The sequence below is a fragment of the Abramis brama genome (genome assembly GCF_963993115.1).
Source record: "Abramis brama genome assembly, chromosome: 1".
In the NCBI taxonomy this organism is placed as follows: domain Eukaryota; kingdom Metazoa; phylum Chordata; class Actinopteri; order Cypriniformes; family Leuciscidae; genus Abramis; species Abramis brama.
The window spans coordinates 46,904,192-46,924,834 of record NC_139963.1 but is presented as its reverse complement, the minus strand read 5'-3'; the positions used below and the strand labels follow the sequence as shown (position 1 = coordinate 46,924,834).

The 20,643-nt window shown below is 38.6% G+C and overlaps 1 protein-coding gene across 1 annotated transcript; it reads left to right on the top strand.

The window, feature by feature from the left end:
- Positions 1 to 3,945: 3,945 nt before the first annotated feature.
- nup85 (nucleoporin 85) lies at positions 3,946 to 13,477 on the top strand. The gene is made up of 19 exons (XM_084124656.1): positions 3,946 to 4,112; positions 4,433 to 4,526; positions 4,616 to 4,772; positions 4,856 to 4,926; positions 5,010 to 5,053; positions 6,313 to 6,382; positions 7,322 to 7,443; positions 7,522 to 7,656; positions 8,162 to 8,284; positions 8,363 to 8,494; positions 9,594 to 9,700; positions 9,783 to 9,866; positions 10,078 to 10,143; positions 10,547 to 10,698; positions 10,884 to 11,001; positions 11,460 to 11,560; positions 12,012 to 12,163; positions 13,071 to 13,160; positions 13,264 to 13,477. Exons 1-19 carry the CDS (start codon positions 4,077 to 4,079, stop codon positions 13,360 to 13,362), a joined length of 1,953 nt encoding a protein of 650 aa, XP_083980782.1. The 5' UTR covers positions 3,946 to 4,076; the 3' UTR covers positions 13,363 to 13,477.
- Positions 13,478 to 20,643: the final 7,166 nt, after the last annotated feature.

The window sequence follows — 20,643 nt, the reverse complement described above, 5'->3', positions numbered from 1 at the left end:
TGTCAGATATCTTACTTCACTCTTCCTTGCATGTTTTAGGTGCATCTCATTTGTAACTATTAAATGTAGTTGCATAATATATCGGACATGTTGGTCGACCAATAGCAATATACACAGAAAATACTGTAGGTACGATTCTAAACAATGGCTCATCTTTAATCTTTAATCATGTGACCAATTGTGGCGAATGTGAGTCACATGACAATAACATGGAAGGGAACATCATGTGACCAATTGTGGCGAATGTGAGTCACATGACAATAACATGGAAGGGAACATCATGTGACCATTGTGGCAAATATAGAAATTAGTTTCATCCTTTTTAAAGGAACCCGGGTATTAAGACTTGTATGCTTTACTAGATTATTGTTTTCCCAAATTATACAGATATAATATACAATTCACAAAATGTCTTAGGGTATGTTTACACGACAACGATACGCTTAAAACTGAGAAGTTTTTCCTTTGAGTTTTCCACGTTCAGACGACACCATTGTCAAAACGATCCCCATTCACACGGATCCACGAAAACGACTAAAGGGCAATTCCACGCAAAACTGTCACATCCATAACGCCAACACAATGCCATGGTATTTAGTTGGCGTTATGGATGTGACAGTTTTTGCGTGGAATTGCCCTAAAACGCTGTATTCTGCGGCCAGGCCAGTAGATGGCGATGAAACACTACAGACTGAACACGTAATACGCATATGCATGACGTCATCGTCTTCAGAGATCCGCGTTTTTGTTGTTTACACAGAGAACGTTTTCAAAAACTTGCACTTTGAAATCCAATTTTCAAAAGTTTGCGTTTACAGGCACCCAAAACGTCGTTGTCACGTAAACGAACGACCAAAATCCGTAAAAAGTTTTACGTTTTTTAGTTGAAAACGGTGTCGTGTAAACAGCCCTTAAGCTGTTATAAAATGTGGGGGAAAAAGTTGACATTGCAATGCATTCTGGGTAGTGCTAGTGAGTGACGTCAAATGGTGGCACCGATCTCGGCACTGTTATCTTGATCCCTCTGTGTTACAAAATGTCATCCGTTTAACAATTTTTCTTTTCAGTTTGAGCCGGAGCGCAAAATTAGCAAGGATGAAAACTTTGAAGATGTTCAATATCGATTAAATCAAAGCGAAGACGATCAGAGGCGAGAGGTGGGGCAAAACGGATGGTGTCTTTGTGGTTATTGCTTGCCGATGCTAACCGAGAGGGAGAGCGTTTGAATGTCTACCAGGATGGCATCTAGCATTTCTTGTCTCTGACAACATATTAAACGTTTTTTCCCATGCCTTAAATTAGCTTGCCTTGAATGTAACTCTACGTTAGCCCCGCCTCCACTCACTCGCACAAGCTCAGAGATCCACTCCTTGACGATCACACGTTCTGGGGTGCGTTTCCCGAAAGCATCGTTAGCCAACTACGACCCTAGTTGGCCAACGATGCTTTCGGGAAACGCACCCCTGATTGGTTACAAGGTAGTTTGTTACGTCAGAAATACCAGCGATTTCAAACCCCGTGTTCTTGAGACTGTTTTTGGTTCACTGCAGTTTTAAAGAGAAAATACTCAACAATTGTGTTGACTTTACGAATTTATTTGTGCTTGGTTTGTCTTAAAGCACAGTAAAAACACCACATTGTCACCACCAAACAATATTAAAAACTTGATTTTGACCACAGGGGGACTTTCACCACAGGGGGACTTCCTTTTAACTATTTGAATTGTACATGATTTGATGTGGGTTTTATAATTAAACTAAAATGAACGTGATAAATCCTCATTCATGTGACACACTCAGTTCAGTTTATTTTAGTCTTTTACATTTGGGTGCATTGCAATAATAACAGACTCATGCATGTTCATCTTAGTGGTGTTATTTGTGGCTTTATTGGCAGTGTTGTGCTTGAGTTGCTGTGCTTCACGTGATGGATGCTCACATTTGAATCACATCATCAGATCAAACCAACATAAAACTACTTTCCATCAGGTCTCAGTCAGCAAATACTCGATGCACACATAACACACGCATATATTAGCAATATTATATGTCTGATATTAGACCATTTCTGCTCGTTATTTTTATTTGAACGCGCCTGTGTGTGTCGCGCGCGGTGTGAGCTCGCCACGCGCGTTCACACGTCTTCTTCCGGTGTTTCTGAGGCGGTAGTTACAGTATTTATCCACTAAGCGCGATATTTCACATTAAATATGAAACCATCTGTGTCCTCCCATGTTTTCACAATCCCTCGCACGACTTAAACTGTGACTAAATAAAAGTAATCCCTTCATTTTTAAACGCCACTCACCTTGGGTTTCTCGTCGGCCATGGTTATTGTATTTGCGCTTCTCTACGCCGCCACACAAAGAATCCGCGGGGACGCGCACGTCCGCGCCCCCGATTAAAAACAGGCCCTGCGTGCGCGGTCACGAGCGGCGCGTCCGTTCTCCGCGCTCTGTCACGATTGGCTAGAGCAGGTCACATGTATCGTGTGACGCGCGACGGTGATGTAATGCGCGAGACCATGGAGCCGGGGAAACATGCACGCGCATTCGTGCACGTCTTATCTTGGAGAAAAAAAACGTTGAACCAAATATGAATATAAATGACACAAAACGATGATTTTTTAATAGTAAATATCACATATAATCAGACACAAGACAGGGAATCTATTACAATGGCGTACATCGAGTATTGTGTTGTTTATGAGGGGAAAATGAACCACTGCTCCTGTCACTGGAGTGGGAAGGGAAGCCATTTTGTTCTTTATGTAATTCACAGATCAAGCTGAACGTACCGCAGCCATTATTTATTAATAATTCAAAACGACTGTGAGGAAAAGGCCTACACTAATACAAACAAATGAAATAATTTACACTACATTCTGAATAAAACCTCTCTTATGATCTTTTTATACCATTGACAGAAATATATATATATATATATATATTAGGGCCATATATAAAACAGTTTATTTCAAAGAAACATTACAATGTGTAAAGAAATCAGTTTTAAAATCACAAAAAAATCCATAATTACACCATAGTTTAAAAGGAATACCATTAAAAGTAAGTGTTAACAAACCCTGACCCTATATATAAAAGCAATTATTTTAAGCTAGAACACTATTTATAATAACTTAAATTAAAACATGAATTTTTTTGTTGCACTATATATACTAGGGATGCAGAATATATTGGCCACGATCTCGGTATCGGTCGATGTATGTTCATTTTTAATGTTATCATTATCGACCCGATAAGAAAATGTGTCCTTTATATTAAAGCCGATAAATAATGGCTTATTTCCTTCTACTGAGACACTTCAGATGCGCACTGTTCAACATGATGGTTTTGAATGCTTGAAATATGATTGGAATCACTTAAAAAAATGTAAATACAGTTCAGTGCAACATGTGCAGCGCAAGTCTGTCAAATAGGCTGCATAAAATGATAATGAGAACATTGTGTGTTTGTGACATGGCTGTCAAAAAAAAATATATATATATAAAAAATTATTTAGATTCATTTAGATTCATTATTTAGCTTTCAAATATATAAGGAATCATCAGTTATCGGTATTGGCCAAAATGTTCATATCGGTGCATCCCTATAATTCTTATCAGATATGTTCAATTACTGGTAAGATAGCTAGAATTGTCATGGGACCACTGAAAATCCTTTAGAAAACAAAAACACATGCGATTTGTAAATATTCAAAAAACGCAAGTCTTATTTTTCTCCTTTATTCTTCATCTTTATGAAAATATGACAAACATTTGCGATTGGTATATATTGTTATTAAACACTACTGATAATTCTGAAACAATGTTTCCTTATAATAACAACAACCATATAATTTGAAACAAATATAAACAGAGCATCATTTATATTTAATTGTCGATTAGTGTTTTACTCAGGCGTTCAGTGCGTCGTACTAACCGCGCGCAGGCTCCAGGGGTCCTTCAGGCTCATGGCGCTCGATTCTGAGCGCTGAACGTATTGAATGTTGTTCAGATCATAAAACTGTTTACAATCATATTTTTCACTGTTAATCAGGAGGATTTAATATCTCCGGATGATGGAGGAGGTGGACGTGGAGCCCAGTCCCACGGTACGTGCTGGTTTATGCTGGTTCTTCAGTCCATATGATTATTAATAAACGGTACAAGTAAGTGAAGAATACACATGTTCTGTGGTGTTACCATGGCTTCTGAATGTAGTATTACTAAACTATCATATACCATGGTACTCCATAGTATTTCAATAAGTTGGTATATAAATATGTACACTACACTATATCATATGCAGGCTACCATGGTATATGTATTGTATAATAAACTGATATACACTGGCTGGCTTATTCTTGTATATTACTGAATGATTACCATGGTAGTGCTGCTTGTTTATATACTCCATTTGTTTTTCTTGCAGATGATTCCCGGCGCTGGGTTTCATCAGAGGCACTTGGGTTTTGAATGGGGTCCTGGAGATCTGTTAGTCTATGAGACAAACTACAAACTACAAGGTATTAATAACATCCACCCTGGATCCTGGAAAGAGTGTATGTGAAAGAGGCATCATTAAAAACTGTCAATGGTGTGTATTTCTGCTCAGGTCCGAAGTCTGCGGGCTCTCCGTTCGTCCACATCGTGAGGAAAGATGAAGATATCTACTCTCCCATCCTGCGTAAGCTCTTCAACGAGTCGCATCTCATCTTCGTGGGGCTGCAGAAAATCAAAGAGGACGTCCCGAGCAAAAACAAGAAGACGCAGTGAGTCCTCAGACTTTAAACGTTGCATGCTGAGTGTGTCCTGGTGTGTGTTTGTGGTTGTGATCTGTCATTGTTTCTGGCAGGTTCGTGAGCATCAGTAAGAACTACAGGTCTGTGATCAGAGCCTGTATGGAGGAACTTCAGCAGAACGCAGGTAAACGGTCACATGACACCCGCATCACGCATGAGGAGGATGATGCGTTTGATCAGCTGATCACGCTCTGTTTCTCTTCCCAGTTTCAGCACAAGAGGGGTCTATAGCGTCACAGTATGGAGATCAGGTACATGCTGAAGATCACATGAAATATGAATCGACTGACACAGTAACTCATGGCCAGTGCTGATTGTTTTATTTTAATGTTTAGTTGTCTGATAAATGATGTGCAGAACCAGTGTTTCGATGGTTTCATTCTAACCGAAACTATTTAAAAAAAACAAAAACATTTTTGTTATTTTAAAAAAAAATTAAATAACGTATATTAGATGAGAAAATTAGAAATGTTGCATTGGTATCTAACTGAAATAAAATGACTATAATACTAAAATTGAAATAGAAATTAATAAAAAATTAATGGAAATATAAAAAAAAGGACAAAGACAAATATAAAAGAAATGGTTATAACTTAAGTTAAACATAAAATTAAAACTGAAAATCTAAAAATTATTTTGAAATATCAATAAATACTATAATAGTATAGTAATATAATTTTATATATGTAAATATATAATATAAATTATATTCCTTATTTTATAAAGATAAAGTATTCATTAGATTACAAATAATATTCATAATACTATAATAGTATATTAATATTACTAAAATAACACTTATTTAATTTATAATTGTTATATGCTTTTTTATTAAGATAAATGAATCTTACAAAAATATTTATAAATATTTATATCATATATAATGTATTAATATTGCTAAAATATCACTAATTTCAATTTATTTTGTTTTATTTTTATAAAGATAAATTATTAGATTGCAAAGAGATTAGTAAATACTATAATAGTATATTAATATTATTAAATAACACTAATTTCTAATTGTTATATGCTTTATTTTATTAAGATAAATTAATCTTACAAAAATATTAATAAATACTATAATAATGTATTAATTTTGCTAAAATATCATTAATTTCTATTTTATTTGTTTTATTTTATAAAGATAAATTAATTATTAGATTACAAAATATCAATAAATACTATAATAGTATATTAATATTAATAAAACAACACAAATTTTCTAATTATTTTATGTGCTTTAATTTATAAAAATACATTCGTCATTAGATTGCAACAATAAAAACTTAATATGTACTCATTCTGAATATTTTAATAATTATAAATTGATTAAAAATTTAACAAGTGTTTCTAAAAGTAAAAATGTCTTTGTTATTTTTAATTAAAAAAATATACCATCTCTTATATACTCAAAAAATATACTCATCTCTTTCTGCTGACATAATCAAACCGTGGTGGAACAAATCAGATTTTCAAACATGTCCTGTTATTGTTGATCTGATCTCTGTAGGTGTCTATTCTCTTGGCCATCGAGCTGATCTGGAACCTGTGTGAGGTGCTGTTCATCGACGCATCTCCAGGTACAGACGCCTGCGCTGCTCAGATTGAGACAGAGCGACACCTGTCATAATCTGAAAACCACGCCCACTGGGGGGTGGGTGTGTGTGTGTGTGTGTGTGTGGGTGGGGGGGCAATCCAACCGTCTCCATTGACTTTGCATTGCGAGAAGCTTTATCCTTGTCATTTATGACTTATACAAAACAATGTCTAAACACTGCTATGTGACAAGGTGAACAGCAGGGGTCGGCAACAGGCCAAAACTGGCCCGCCAGCAATAATATCTGGAAATAGATCCGTCATGACAGCAACAGTTACTCACAATCACTCCGTCTTTAGTGATTTTTCCTTCAAAATAAAAGTACGAGAACGTTTTTGCAGCAATGTTTTATTTTGAGATTAATTGAGAGCTTTTAATTTGAAACTTACTGACCCCTGGTGTACAGCAAACAAGCTAAAAAAACGCAGAACTCAGTTTTTATAAGCTGTCGACCCCAAAAAACAAGCATCAGCTGGAAGAATGGGTAAATTGTGGGATCCTGACACTCAAGTGTGCACTAAAAAATACACAATCGTGTGCAGTAAACATTTTGTCACTGTTAAGTCAAATGTCCAAATGCCAGTTTTATATATTATTTTCTGTAAACTAAGCTATCCTGTCGCCGATTATGTTCCCCTCCAGTAGGCGTAGGTCTATGACACGTCGCAGTCTGTCTCAATTGCCATACGTTTTTTGTGGTCGACAGCTTATAAAAACTTCTGGGTTTTGTAGCTTGTGTGCTGTACGCCTTGTCACATAACAAACAACAACTTCAACTGCAGCTTCTCACAATGCAAACTCACTGGAGACGGATGGATTGTGTTGTGTTGTGTTGTGTTGTGTTGTGTTGTGTTGTGTTGTGTTGTGTTGTGTTGTGTAGCCGGATCTCTGCTGATCATGATGAGTGTGTTGTGTTGTGTAGCCGGATCTCTGCTGCTGCACCTGCTGGACTGGGTGCGTCTCCACAAGTCAGACGTGGACTCCAGAGCGAGAGAAGTGTTGCAGAGCGAGAGCCCCACTCGACATCAGGCCTACTGGGACGTGGTATGAAGCGCATGAACTCTGACCTCCAGATGCTCAACACATCACCGCTGGGGTCCTCACGTGTGTGTGTGTGTGCAGGTGATCAGTTTAGTGCTGCAGGGCCGGATGGATGAAGCCCGGCAGGTTCTGTCCAAACAGGCGTCTCTGCGGGCCGAGAGCAGCTCTGTGTTCAGACGCATGGACCTCCTGCTGCAGAACATGCCCGTGTTTAACGTACGTACACACATCAGTACACAACACGCTTCTGATTAAAGAAATTAACATAATTTACATACCAAATATTCAAACAGGCCATTTTGAATATGCAGTTGAACTTTCAGTTTGAAGTTCACTTTTTTTTTTTACTCTTTTCACTTCAGCAGTAATATGACAAGTGCCGTCTTTAAAAAGAGACCAAACTTTAGGTCTGTGCTCTAAAATATTCAAGAGTTATGTTCAGGTCTATTCTCAAAAGTGAATAAATGGATTATAACTACAATAAAATCTATAACTATAAAATCCCCTAAAAATACAAAATATTGAATTAAAAACAGTAATGAACTAAAATATAGTACAATTTTCTCATTGAAAAAAAATAAATAATTGGTAATTTGATCGACCAACCAAGAGCACCAGAGGGTTAACTATAGTAAAATCACTGTAACAACCACTTTAAGGGCTCATTTTTGTATAAAACAGTGTCACCATAAAATAATCACGTGTGTGTGTGTGTGTTCAGCCCACAGGAACTCAAACGCTGACCGAGTTTGATATGAAATGGAGAAACTGGCACGAGGAGTGTGACCGCAGTCTCCAGGACAACACCTTCGCTAGCAACCGTCACCTGGAGACCATCTGCAAGGTGAGGGGTCGTGACCTCTGGTGACCCGTGATCAGGTATCATCATCATCATCACCCTGATTGTGTGCGTCTCTGTCAGATCCTGGTGGGCGATGAAGACGCTCTGCTGGAGCAGAAGGAGCTGCTGAGCACCTGGTATCACTTTCTGGTGACGCGGCTGCTGTTCACACACCCCACCATCAAACCGCCCGACCTGCACTACTACGCACAGGTAGTGTTCCTTTACTATCATAGGACAGGCACGGTTATTGAGTGAGCGTATGATCGTGGTTATTCAATCTAATCACAATTTAAGGAAATTAAGGTTATTATATTATATTACTATATTGTATAAGATTATATTTTATGGTGTTATATTAAATATTTATTTTCACAGGATTAAAGGAAAAGCATCAAAGTAAATTAAATGGGCCTTTAAGATATTAAATTATATTATTCCAAATAAAAAAATATTGTGTAATGAACAAAACAAAATTAAATCATTAATTGCCATTATTTGTATGACAATTAATCACAAGCACAAAATTCATGATCATGACAGGCCTCTACTATTATAGTTCTATGGCTATTTATAATTTAATATTTTATGTTTTATGTTAATTAGTTTGAGTAATTCTGTTGTTTTTGTCATTTTTAGTAGTTGTTATTTTTTTATATATATATATATATATATATAGTTATTTGAGTTTCAGTTAAACAAAATTTAAATTAGACATATTGCTTTCAGCTAAAGCTTATTTTATTTCAAGTAACAAAGTTTGTAATGGTTTTAGTTTACTATAATAACCCATCTATATAATATTACTATAATAAATCATGTCCAGGTCATGCTTCACCCTAAAAGAAAATTAAGAAATGATATTTTGCATTAAAAAAAATGTTTTATTTTAATCTAAAAATGAATTTTCACAACAGTTCAGCACCACACATTCTCATTACAGTAGTATCCTAAAAGCCGGCTTATGTTTCTGTGTTTTATTTATTTTAGTTATAATAACCCTGCATGCAACACACACACACCACGAGTAAAGCTGCCAGATATCATACAAACCGCTGAGAATTCATCATGCATGTCTGAACAGTATATATGTTTTTGTCACCTTTTGAAAACTTCTGTAATGTTCTGCTTTTTATTATATATTTTCTTATAATTTAGATGTTTGTCTAATTGTTTAGAAGAGAACACTCCATTTCTCTTGACAATGGGCAGCAGCAGCTCACTGTGTTTTATTCTCATATAAACGAGGAATAAATAATACAGTGTGAGTGTATAAACCGCAGCTGACGGTGTGTGTGTGTGTGTGTTTCAGTCGAGCATGAACATGTTTCTGGGTCCGCGGGCGACTCCCGAGCCTCTGGACATCATCCTGCTGTCGGCGTTTGAGTTCGACCTGCATCAGGTGATCAAAGACTGCAGGTGCGTCAGCGCTCTCTCAGTACACACACACACACATTCATCTGAACAGACCCTCTCACACACACACGTGATGTTTCCACAGCATCGCGCTCAACAACTGGTGGTTTGTGGCTCATCTGACGGACTTGCTGGATCACTGCAAACTTCTGCAGTCACACAACCTCGAGTGCGTATCTCACATCACATCATGCTTTCATTACACTTATGATCAGGTTTCTGCACACAAAAAGTCATATTTTAGTGTTTATATGATTATTTTCCACCCTCACTCCTTCTATATGTAAATGACCTCTGTTATGGTGACTAAAGTAAAGGTACAGATTCATGTGTGTCTTTGAGAAGGTTTTGATGGATGTGATGGTTCTGTGTGTTTGTAGTTTTGGCTCTAATCTGCGGGAGTTTCTGGTGTTGGAGTACGCCTCGGGTCTCTTCACTCATCACAGGTGATTAAACGCATTATTAATCTCTGCAGATAGAGGACGAAATGAGTCACACTTCACCCTAAAATTCAATTCAAGTTTATTTATATAGCGCTTTTCACAGTACATATTGTTTCAAAGCAGCTTTATAGAGTTTAAGAATTATTTTCTGTTCACCAAGGCTGCATCTATTTATCACTGTAGTGATAATACAGTAAATACAGTAATATTATGAAATATTATTACAATTTGAAATATCTGATTTATACATAGTAATTTATTCCTGTGATCAAAGCTGAATTTTCTGCATCATTACTCCAGTCTTCAGTGTCACATGATCCTTCAGAAATCATTATAATATGATGATTTGATGTTCATAAATGATGTATTTCTCATATGTGTGTGTGTGTGTGTGTGTGTGTGTTAGTCTGTGGCAGCTGGCAGTGGATTATTTCGATCACTGTCCTGAGTTCGGTCGTGTGTATCTGGAGCTGCAGATCGAGAGAGTCCCGCTCGACACCGAACGCAAAGCCATTAAAGTCCTCCGTATCTGTGAGGACCGACAGATGAGTGAACAGGGTGAGCGAACACACTCAAACACTGAGGTCGACTGATCAGTCACCAAAAACTGTCATCCTCTTCCTGCCTAAACCGGCTGCTCTTTTCCAGAAAGAGTCTATTACATTACATTCATTAAGTTTGATTAAAGTCTGTTAAGTGTGTGTGTGTGTGTGTGTGTGTGTGTGTGTGTGTGTGTGTTGCAGTGCGCAGTATCTGTAAGATCATGGCTAAACGAGCTCTGAGGAACAACAGACTGGGATCTGCTCTGTCCTGGAGCATCAGAGCAAAAGACGCAGCCTTCGCCACACTCATCTCTGAGAGGTATCTATCTGTCTGTCTGTCCATCTATCCATTCATCTTATCCATCCATCCATCCATCCATAATCCATCTTATCTGTCTTATCCATCCATCATTCTTATCTATCTTATCCATCCATCTATAATCCATCTTATCTTTCTTATCCATCCATCCATCATCCATCTATCCATCTCTTATCTTTCTTATCCATCCACCCATCTGTCCCTATCTATCAGTCCATCCACCCTACCTACCCCTGCCAATATACATAATTGGTTATCATGTTGTCTTTTTAACCTATAATTACTTTTTTTTTTTTTACAACTTCAAATTACCATTGCTGTAATGTTCTAAAACAGACTTAATTGTCTTAATGCTACATATAATATATAAGAATAAACAAAAACCAAAAAATATATACAAATCTAATTATTAAATTGCTCTTTTTCTCCTAACGCTTCTTTCCGTGTGTTTTGCGCAGGTTTCTTCAGGATTACAGTAATAAAGGCTCTTTCACAGATCTGGATTTGTTGGATAATCTGGGTCCTGCCATGCTGCTCAGTGACAGACTGACGTTTCTAGGTACAACATGACAAACCGACGACGTTTACGTGATTTATCTGAAGAGCTGCTATAATTCGGTTTCATGAATAACTCATATTTCAGTCCGCTGGTTTTTTCTCATGACTATTTATCACAGCTTTCACTTCGGCTGTCCTTCACTAACTGTGAAGGATTCATCAGTGCACATTATATTTGCACATAGCTTGTCTTTCATCTAATAACTTTCTCTTCATGTATTAATACCGACCAATAACTAAAGCAATTTATAAGTTATTGTTTTCAGCAAATGCACATTCAGCTCTGACTCATTCTGTTATAAGTCCCATGTTTTTCTTGTCAGATATCCTGTGTCACTCTGAACAATGTCACATCACAGACTTAAAAACGATTACTAATGCCATTTCACGTTGTCTTTAAGAAGGTCGTTAGTCCATGAGTTGTTTGACCATGTGTGCGTGTGTGTTTTTAGGAAAGTACCGTGAGTTTCACAGGCTTTACGGTGAGAACCGCTTCTCTGAGGCGGCCAGACTCCTGCTGTCCCTCATGACGGCTAAGATCGCCCCGCGCAGCCTGTGGATGACCCTGCTGACCGACGCACTGCCACTGCTGGAGCAGAAGGAGGTCACTCACACCTCATGCTTTACACTAACCCGTAACCTTAGTAGAGAAGGTGCTAGGAACAATGAAAGTTTGGCTACAGAACTTCATTCCCTCGGGTCATTTTGATCCAAAACATTTTTTTAATTTAGTGTGCATCAGAGGGGTCCAAGACCATAGAACTTTTGTCACACTTGAACAACGAATACACAAAAAACATTTTTTGATTGGATTCAAGGAGTTTTGTGGTTGAAATTTTAAAAAAGTAACAAATTCTTCCCTCACGGGTTAATTTGACCCCCTTAGGAATGAATGGAATGCGAGGAATACACATCGAAAATTCTAAAACTTTACCAAAAAATTATTTTCTAATGTCTACATGTGTATCTGAATGCATACTGAAGAGAAACTGAGTTTAGGACCCAGAGGAACAGCTCATTTGCTCCATATAGAGCTACAAGGCCATCTAGTCATATTATATACCAATAGTCATATTATCATTATTTTCACAAGAGGTCGGCAAAGACACCCAATGTAAGATATTTTGAGCTGAATTAAAAGGGTTATGCATGCAATTGTGAGTTATTTTGAATTTAAGTGGAAAGAATGTGAGGAATGTGCTTAAATTATTTATAGATAAAATATAGTAATTTAAAGGTAAATAATATAAAGAAAACTCCCCCCAAAAAATGCATTAAAAATGGAAAAAGTAATATCAAAAGGCGATCGAAACGCTTTGGCTTCACTTTTCAGCACTTGTGTGGCACGCTTGGTCTGTACTATCAACTGATTAAATATTTGCCTTGAATGCTAGGATAAAAGCGACTGCCAAATGCATAAATATAAACAAACATTTTAGCTTAACCCATAAAAGTTGACCATAGTGTGTTTGGCATATCGTTTGAATCGCTCTGTTTTCTTGCATGTAAAGGTGATCTTCTCCGTGGATCAGACGTATGAGCTCATGTCCTGTCTGGAGGAACTGAACTCAGGAACCAAAGAGCCAAAGCAGACAGACCAGGTACTGCTCGTCCAGAGCGTCCCAGAAGCACGTGAGCTGCCCATTATAAGGTTTAGCTGTAAATTAAGATGTTTCTAAGCTGTTTTTCCTCTGTGTGTTTTAGGATGAAGATATCGAGTCCACAAAGACGGAGCTCTTGCGACTGTCTCTGGCCCGTAACCTCGCCATGGCCATCGTGAAAGAGGGAACGATTGAAACATAAATTCATCTGATCATTGAAATAACATTTAAAGCTGTTTTTTGTGTCCTGTACATAATTCAGAAAACTTGGATTAAAAAATGTGATGTCTTTTATAAAAACTTTTCCAGTGTTTGCAAAAAAAAATGGTCTTTCATGTTGATTTCTTTTGTCTTCATATAAAGGTCTTGTGACTTTGTGAGGTGTTAGGGGGGTAACAGCTTAAGGACCCAGACCCAGATATGATGAAAGAAGACTAGGAGTCGTGAGGTTCAATCAAATAGAGAAAAATTTACTGAAGAATAGTTTGCAGTTTCATCGGTAGAGCCAAGCGTCAGAGTCTCACGAGGAGGTCGCAGGCCAGACTCTACCTTACACAAAATCTCACACCAGTTACACAATTTCCAAGGGCATGAATTACATCATTGCTTACAGGTTAGCTACTTCTGATTGGCTAAGAGTCCATAAAATCAAAAACACATCTTCACACATGGATAGATATGAGAGTATGCCGCCATTAGTCAAGATAGTTGTCGTCCGATTCCTAGATTTAGTCCTGTGGTGACCTCGGAGATCGTGGAAAGTCTCTGGGTCTGTTGTTGCATACCGAAGTGTTTCATAAATCCTATACAGGACCTGCACAAAACATCCAACGCACACACAAAGCACTAGGGAATCACAGTTTCCTCAAGGATGGAGAGGGCCTGAGCTCACTATTATACCAAAATATACTGATAAAACATTCCCTCCTCAGGAAGATGTACAGATAATGTTCACTTTATTCATTAGAGAAATACACATGAAAGTACAATTCTGTAAATCAAATCAGGAAAGTCACGTAGAGTTTGACCCCTGGAACATTAACTTTAAAAACTAGAACAGATATATAGTCCACACAAGGTGAGGGTCTTCTCCAGGCCTGACATCTTCTGTTGGCTGTTTTCCACTACAAAGAGCCTGTTCTCTCAAGGTCGTCTTTCAGGTCAGCAAAGATTAGTCTCAGACATCAGAGTGCACCTAGAAAGAAGCTGGTTAAACACTCACATCAATATGTGGTTAAAAGTATATATGAATCATTCATGGAATATAAAGAAATTATTATATACGAAATAATGCTTCTTGATTATACATTTTTATAGGAATAATGTAAGCACTCAGAAGGATATATATTGAAGAGATAAGGGATTCTGAACCCAACCCTTCAGTCCCCCGTTTTAGACCGATGTGTGGTCCAATACCGCCACGTCTGGTCTATCAAGTGAGGTCACTACGGAAGGTGGAGTGGTAACGCATGCTCCCCTGACGGGTCACACTTGTCCCTTCGCCTCATCACGGACATGCTGGATACTAAAAATTCCAGTCCCCATTCCGAGGCTCTCCCCCCTTCCACTCACAACAGGGCGTTGATGTTCTCTTTCCTCAGTTTGTCCTTCAGGTGGTTCATCAGCTTTCTTAGTCTCCTTTCCTCCTCGACAGGATTCAGTTTTCTGCAAGAACACCTGCATATATAGGAGAAACAAAAACAAACACACAAGCAAAGAACAAACACTCCCAAACAGGCTCCAAAAGCATTCAACACACATTTAACATTCCCCATGACTATATCCTCCGATGCAGTCACAAACTCCTCCCATTTTTACTCAAAAGAGTGGCCTCCCATTTAGCTCGTCTTTGGTTAGAGATAGAGATGAACATAGAAATGACAATGTTCAGATCCTATCTCATGTAGGATAGTTGCGGGATTGGCCACCAGAGGGTGCATTTTCTCAGAAACTGCATTCAAAGCTGTAGAGTCAATTGTCAAGAGCCAACTCCCGTCTGGCTTTCTTGGAGAGCTGGTGGGAGAAGAACATGGGATTATAAATCCTCGTTTACATCTACAACATTGTCAGCTCCCTCTCGAGCCTCATTTTTCAAAGGGTATTGTCTTTTGGCTTCATGCATAGGACCTGGGATGTCCAGTGGTTGAATCTGTGCAAGCCCACAATCGCCCACAATTTGCCCATACTTATGGGAATTTCAAAATTACAAACTTCCATTCAGGACGAGTTTCAGTTATACTAACAGGATCAGCCACTGCACATCTCTGCTCATGGTGGGGGCCAGTCTGAGATAAGCCAATTGTTTCATTGCACCCAAGCACTAGCTTATCTTTAGAACGCAAAACATCAGCTTCGAGTTCTTTTAAAATGTCAACACCAATTATTGTCCCTACAGTATTTTCCCCCACCCAGAATTCAGTCTAATACACTTTTTCAGAATTAGAAATCGTTAGAGGGACAGAGACAGATTTATGATACACCTTTTTGCCATTTAGACCTTCTATATTCAAAGTTTCAGTATCGTATCAATCAAAGCAATGCATTGCCGACCTCCTAACAACGCATTTATGAATGGGCGGGTGTCAGCACAATTACAGGAACCGGAGGCCGCTGACCCCTATTCTTCACCTATCAGCTGTCTCAGCTTTTCAAGTTCAGCCTGAGACAAGGTGTTAGGTTTGGAACCTCCGTTTTTGGGACCTTCCTTTTTCCAGTTTCCTTGATTTTTCAGCCTATGGCAAAATTTCACCAAGTGGCCCTCCATATTACAATTTCTACATCTTGAAATTGGCTGGGTACAATTTCTGGAAGTATGTCCCATCTCGCCACAATTATAGCATGTTATATTATTGCGAGGATTAGTTTTCACTTCCACTGAAACAGCAGGTGCTTCACCCACAGTGACATCTTCACATGTCTGCAGACGGCTCCAGCTGACGGAGCACCAGCGAAGCAAATCTTGCCAAGTTTTAATGTCAACAGCGCTGTTCAACAACATCTCTTTGTATTGTGTGTTCAGCCCGCCTGTGGCAGATTCTACCACTATAGCAGAATCATGATCTTCAGAACTGCTGTTTACAGCACAGTAAGTCTCATAAGCCATGCGGAAACGTTCAACATATTCTAAGGGGCTTTCACCAGTTCTTTGCCTAACCTGTGTCACACTGGTCCAGGGACAAGAACCCTGACCCAGAAGATCTTTCACCCTTCTCTTATAGTCTGAATAAGCTTCACAGAACTCGGTCCAGTCTGTGGGGACTCTGGGATGAAATTTTACAGCCTGAACGGCTCTAAATTTACTGGTGGGAACTAACCCTTCTACCAAAGACTGTATATCAGCCATACCCAGATTTTGTTGTCTAGCAACGGCCTCTAATTTGTCCCATATTTTTTTGTTTGGGTTATACAACTTAAAAAGTTCCAACCCTGCAAGCAAACTATGTTTCTCAGCGGCTGTGAGTCTGGTCCATTTACCATCCTCACATCCAGCACCCATTTCGGTATTCAAACCTCTAATTGGGGCGGTGGAGGCTGTTCCGGTGGGCTTGAATGCTTCCATGGGGGTCAGGTCAAGATTCCTGACCCCGGATCTCTGCTCATGTTGTTTTGCTTGCATAGCAGGAATCTCTGAGGTGTTGTAAGGAGGAGGGGGTTCAACAGCCACACTCAACAGTCCGCGCTCCTCCCCATATGGTCCATCGCTCTGATTATCAGTCTGGCCGGCAGGGCCTGAAGGAGCAGAAGAGACGGCGGGGGCGGAGGGAGCAGGAAGAACCATCTCACATTTCTTAGCATTCTCTGCCTTTTCACAAACTGCCTCTAACCCTTTGCTCAAACTGCACAGATCATGCCCTACTTTTCTTCCAATAATTTTTGCCATCCTATCACGTTGGGCAATTAGGCTGTACCACCCATCAATCATGTTAGGGATTGCCTTTTCAGGGGTTAAAGGTATACCACCCATCTTACAAATCCATGAACAAGCAAAAACGGCTAAAAATTTGACTTTGTCAGCCTCTTTTTTTGTTTGTAGCCAGTCAAGCTGCTGTGTGATTTTCCAATCGGAATCAAAACCCTGGTTGACCATTTTCTTAATTAGCTCTGCATATTTCTTTGAAGTGAGCGCGTCAGAGCAGAGCTGTTTACAGCGTGCGCTCTCTTCTGCCTCATTACTTTGGTCAGGACTAATTAGGATATTTACTTTATCAGTCGTCATTTTTGTTGGTCACAGATGAATATTTTAGCAGCGAATAAAAATTAATTCAGTGGAAAAATAGGTTTTAGACGCAATCCTGGACTTCTACACAATGAAACCACAAAGTATTCTTCACAAACTTCCGAGTCACATATACTGGTCCATGCCAATTTGGGTCACAATTTATCTTTTACTTGTTGGGATCGGTCCTGATGCATCCCTGGCAAACAACCCTGTTTCTATCCTTTTTTTTTTTTTTTACTAGTAACTCACTAAATTCGGGGTACCCCTATCTGAGATGGAAGAGATGGGGCAGGTTTGCGGTGCCACTTACAATCCAGGGACGAACTCTTAAAGGGTGGTGCTACACCAGCAATGTCAAGCGTTAACCTTAACGACGCTAACAGCGACTTCTTATACTCTCAGTACAATTAATCCTCACTCTCCACGTCAGACTGAAGCTCTTCCACTCTCCTTCCCAATCTCTTCCATTCAGACAGCCCTAGCAAATATAAAATCTTCCTACCTTGTTTGCTGGTTTGCCAGAGGTGTCACCAAGGAATGATTGCACACAAATCCTCCATCAAAACTGTTAGAGGGTAAAAGCTTAAAGACCCAGAACCAGATGTTAGGGGGGTAACAGCTGTAAGACCCAGGACCAGATATGATGAAAGAAGACCAGGAGTCGTGAAGTTCAATCAAATAAGTGAAAATTTACTGAAGAATAGTTTGCAGTTCAATTGGTGGAGCCAAGCGTCAAAGGAGGTCACAAGCCAACTCTACCTTACACAAAATCTTACACCACATATACCATTTGACATGCATTACATCGTTGCTACTTCTGATTTGCTAAGAGAACATAAAGTCTAAACAATTCTACACTTATAGAGTTCCGGTCATGACCTCGGAGGTCGTCGAAAGGTGTCTTGAGATCTGCTGCTACATATCACGAGACCTGCACAGAGCATTCAACACATACACAAAAGCACAAGGGAATAACAGTTCTACTAAGGTTGTAGAGAGCCTGAGCTCATTATTATCAGGACAGACTACTCAAAACATACTGATAAAACTTTCCCTCCTCAGAACGAAGTACAGATAATGTTCACTTTATTCTTTAGAGAAATACACATAAAAAAAGTACAATTCTGTGAACCAGATCATGTAAGTCACGTAGAGGTTGACCCCTGTAACCTTAACTTGGTCAGCAGAAAACAGACAAAGAGTCATCTGATGAGTCTTCAGGCTTGCCCTCTTCTATTAGTTATTAGCTGTTTTCCCAATACAAAGAGCCTGTTCTCAAGGTCCTCGTTCAAGGCACTAAAGATTAGTCACAGACACCATAATGCACTTAGAAATATACTGGTAGAAATGCTGACAACAAAATATGATTGAAACTATATGTGAATCACTTATTGAATATAGTAATGATTATATAACTTGATTAGTACTTGTTATAGGAATAATGTAAAAACTCAAAAGGATAGATATGAAGAGACAAGGGATTCTGACCCCTACCCTTCACAGATATAATGAAAGAAGACTAGGAGTCGTGAGGTTCAATCAAATAGAGAAAAATTTACTGAAGAATAGTTTGCAGTTTCATCGGTAGAGCCAAGCATCAGAGTCTCACGAGGAGGTCGCAGGCCAGACTCTACCTTACACAAAATCTCACACCAGTTATACCATTTCCAAGGGCATGAATTACATCATTGCTTACAGGTTAGCTACTTCTGATTGGCTAAGAGTCTATAAAATCAAAGACACATCTTCACACATGGATAGATATGAGAGTATGCCGCCATTAGTCAAGATAGTTGTCGTCCGATTCCTAGATTTAGTCCTGTGGTGACTTCAGAGATCGTGGAAAGTCTCTGGGTCTGTTGTTGCATACCGAAGTGTTTCATAAAACCTATACAGGACCTGCACAAAACATCCAACGCACACACAAAGCACTAGGGAATCACAGTTTCCTCAAGGTTGGAGAGGGCCTGAGCTCACTATTATACCAAAATATACTGATAAAACATTCCCTCCTCAGGAAGATGTACAGATAATGTTAACTTTATTCATTAGAGAAATACACATAAAAGAAGTACAATTCTGTAAATCAAATCAGGAAAGTCACGTAGAGCTTGACCCCTGGAACCTTAACTAGTCAACTAGAACAGATATATAGTCCACACATGGTGATGGTCTTCTCCAGGCCTGACATCTTCTGTTGGCTGTTTTCCACTACAAAGAGCCTGTTCTCTCAAGGTCGTCTTTCAGGTCAACAAAGATTAGTCTCGGACATCAGAGTTCACCTAGAAAGAAGCTGGTTAAACACTCACAGCAATATGTAGTTAAAAGTATATATGAATCATTCATGGAATATATAAAAAAATATTATATATGAAATAATGCTTCTTGATTATTAATTTTTATAGGAATAATGTAAGCACTCAGAAATATATATATATATATTTAATCATTCATTTCCAAGAAAGTAGAGGTTTTGATTACAGTAACCATACAGAGGAGGAATAATATCGCTGAAATCACTTTGAGAGCGATTTTTTGTTTGTGATGAACGATACAGACAATCAGAATCATTCCTTCTTAAAAGCGCGCGCTGCAATTACGTAACCCTGAAGGAAAAAAAAGGCCGTTATCACCTGTTGACGTAACGCTATAATAGTTTATCGTTCTTTGCGTCAACGGACCTTTAAGGTATGACTTTGTCTTTTACATACAGATACATCACTCCACAAAACGTTTTATTTCAGATTCAGCGATGAGCAAAACATCAAGCAGCGTGAAATCTGTCGTTTACCAGAGGAAATGAAGGTTAGAAAGTAACCCTCAAACATAAACATCTTAATTAATTCATTGACTAATATATAGGCTAACTCTACATCTCAAACCAGCTCCAGTTCTTATCATATAATTGAACCGTCTAATTTACAAATGCAGTTACACTTGATCAAAAAGACTTTAAAATCAATGATTCACTTTTATTGTGACGTTTTTCTCAATTAAACAGGATAGTCATCGAGAATAAAGGTAAGTTAGGTCAGGACGTTTATATAGACTATCAGAAATGGATTGGGATGGTGAAAATTGCCTCTATATGACAGATGGTGAAAAATAGTAATTTGTAATTCAATCCCACCCAACACTCTCAGAAAATAAAGTACATAATTGTACCTTTAGGGGTACAATGGCTTGTCACTGGGGCTGTACCCTCAAGGGTACAATATTGTACCCTTGGTATAGGGTACATATTTGTACCCTTGTGATTTGTAC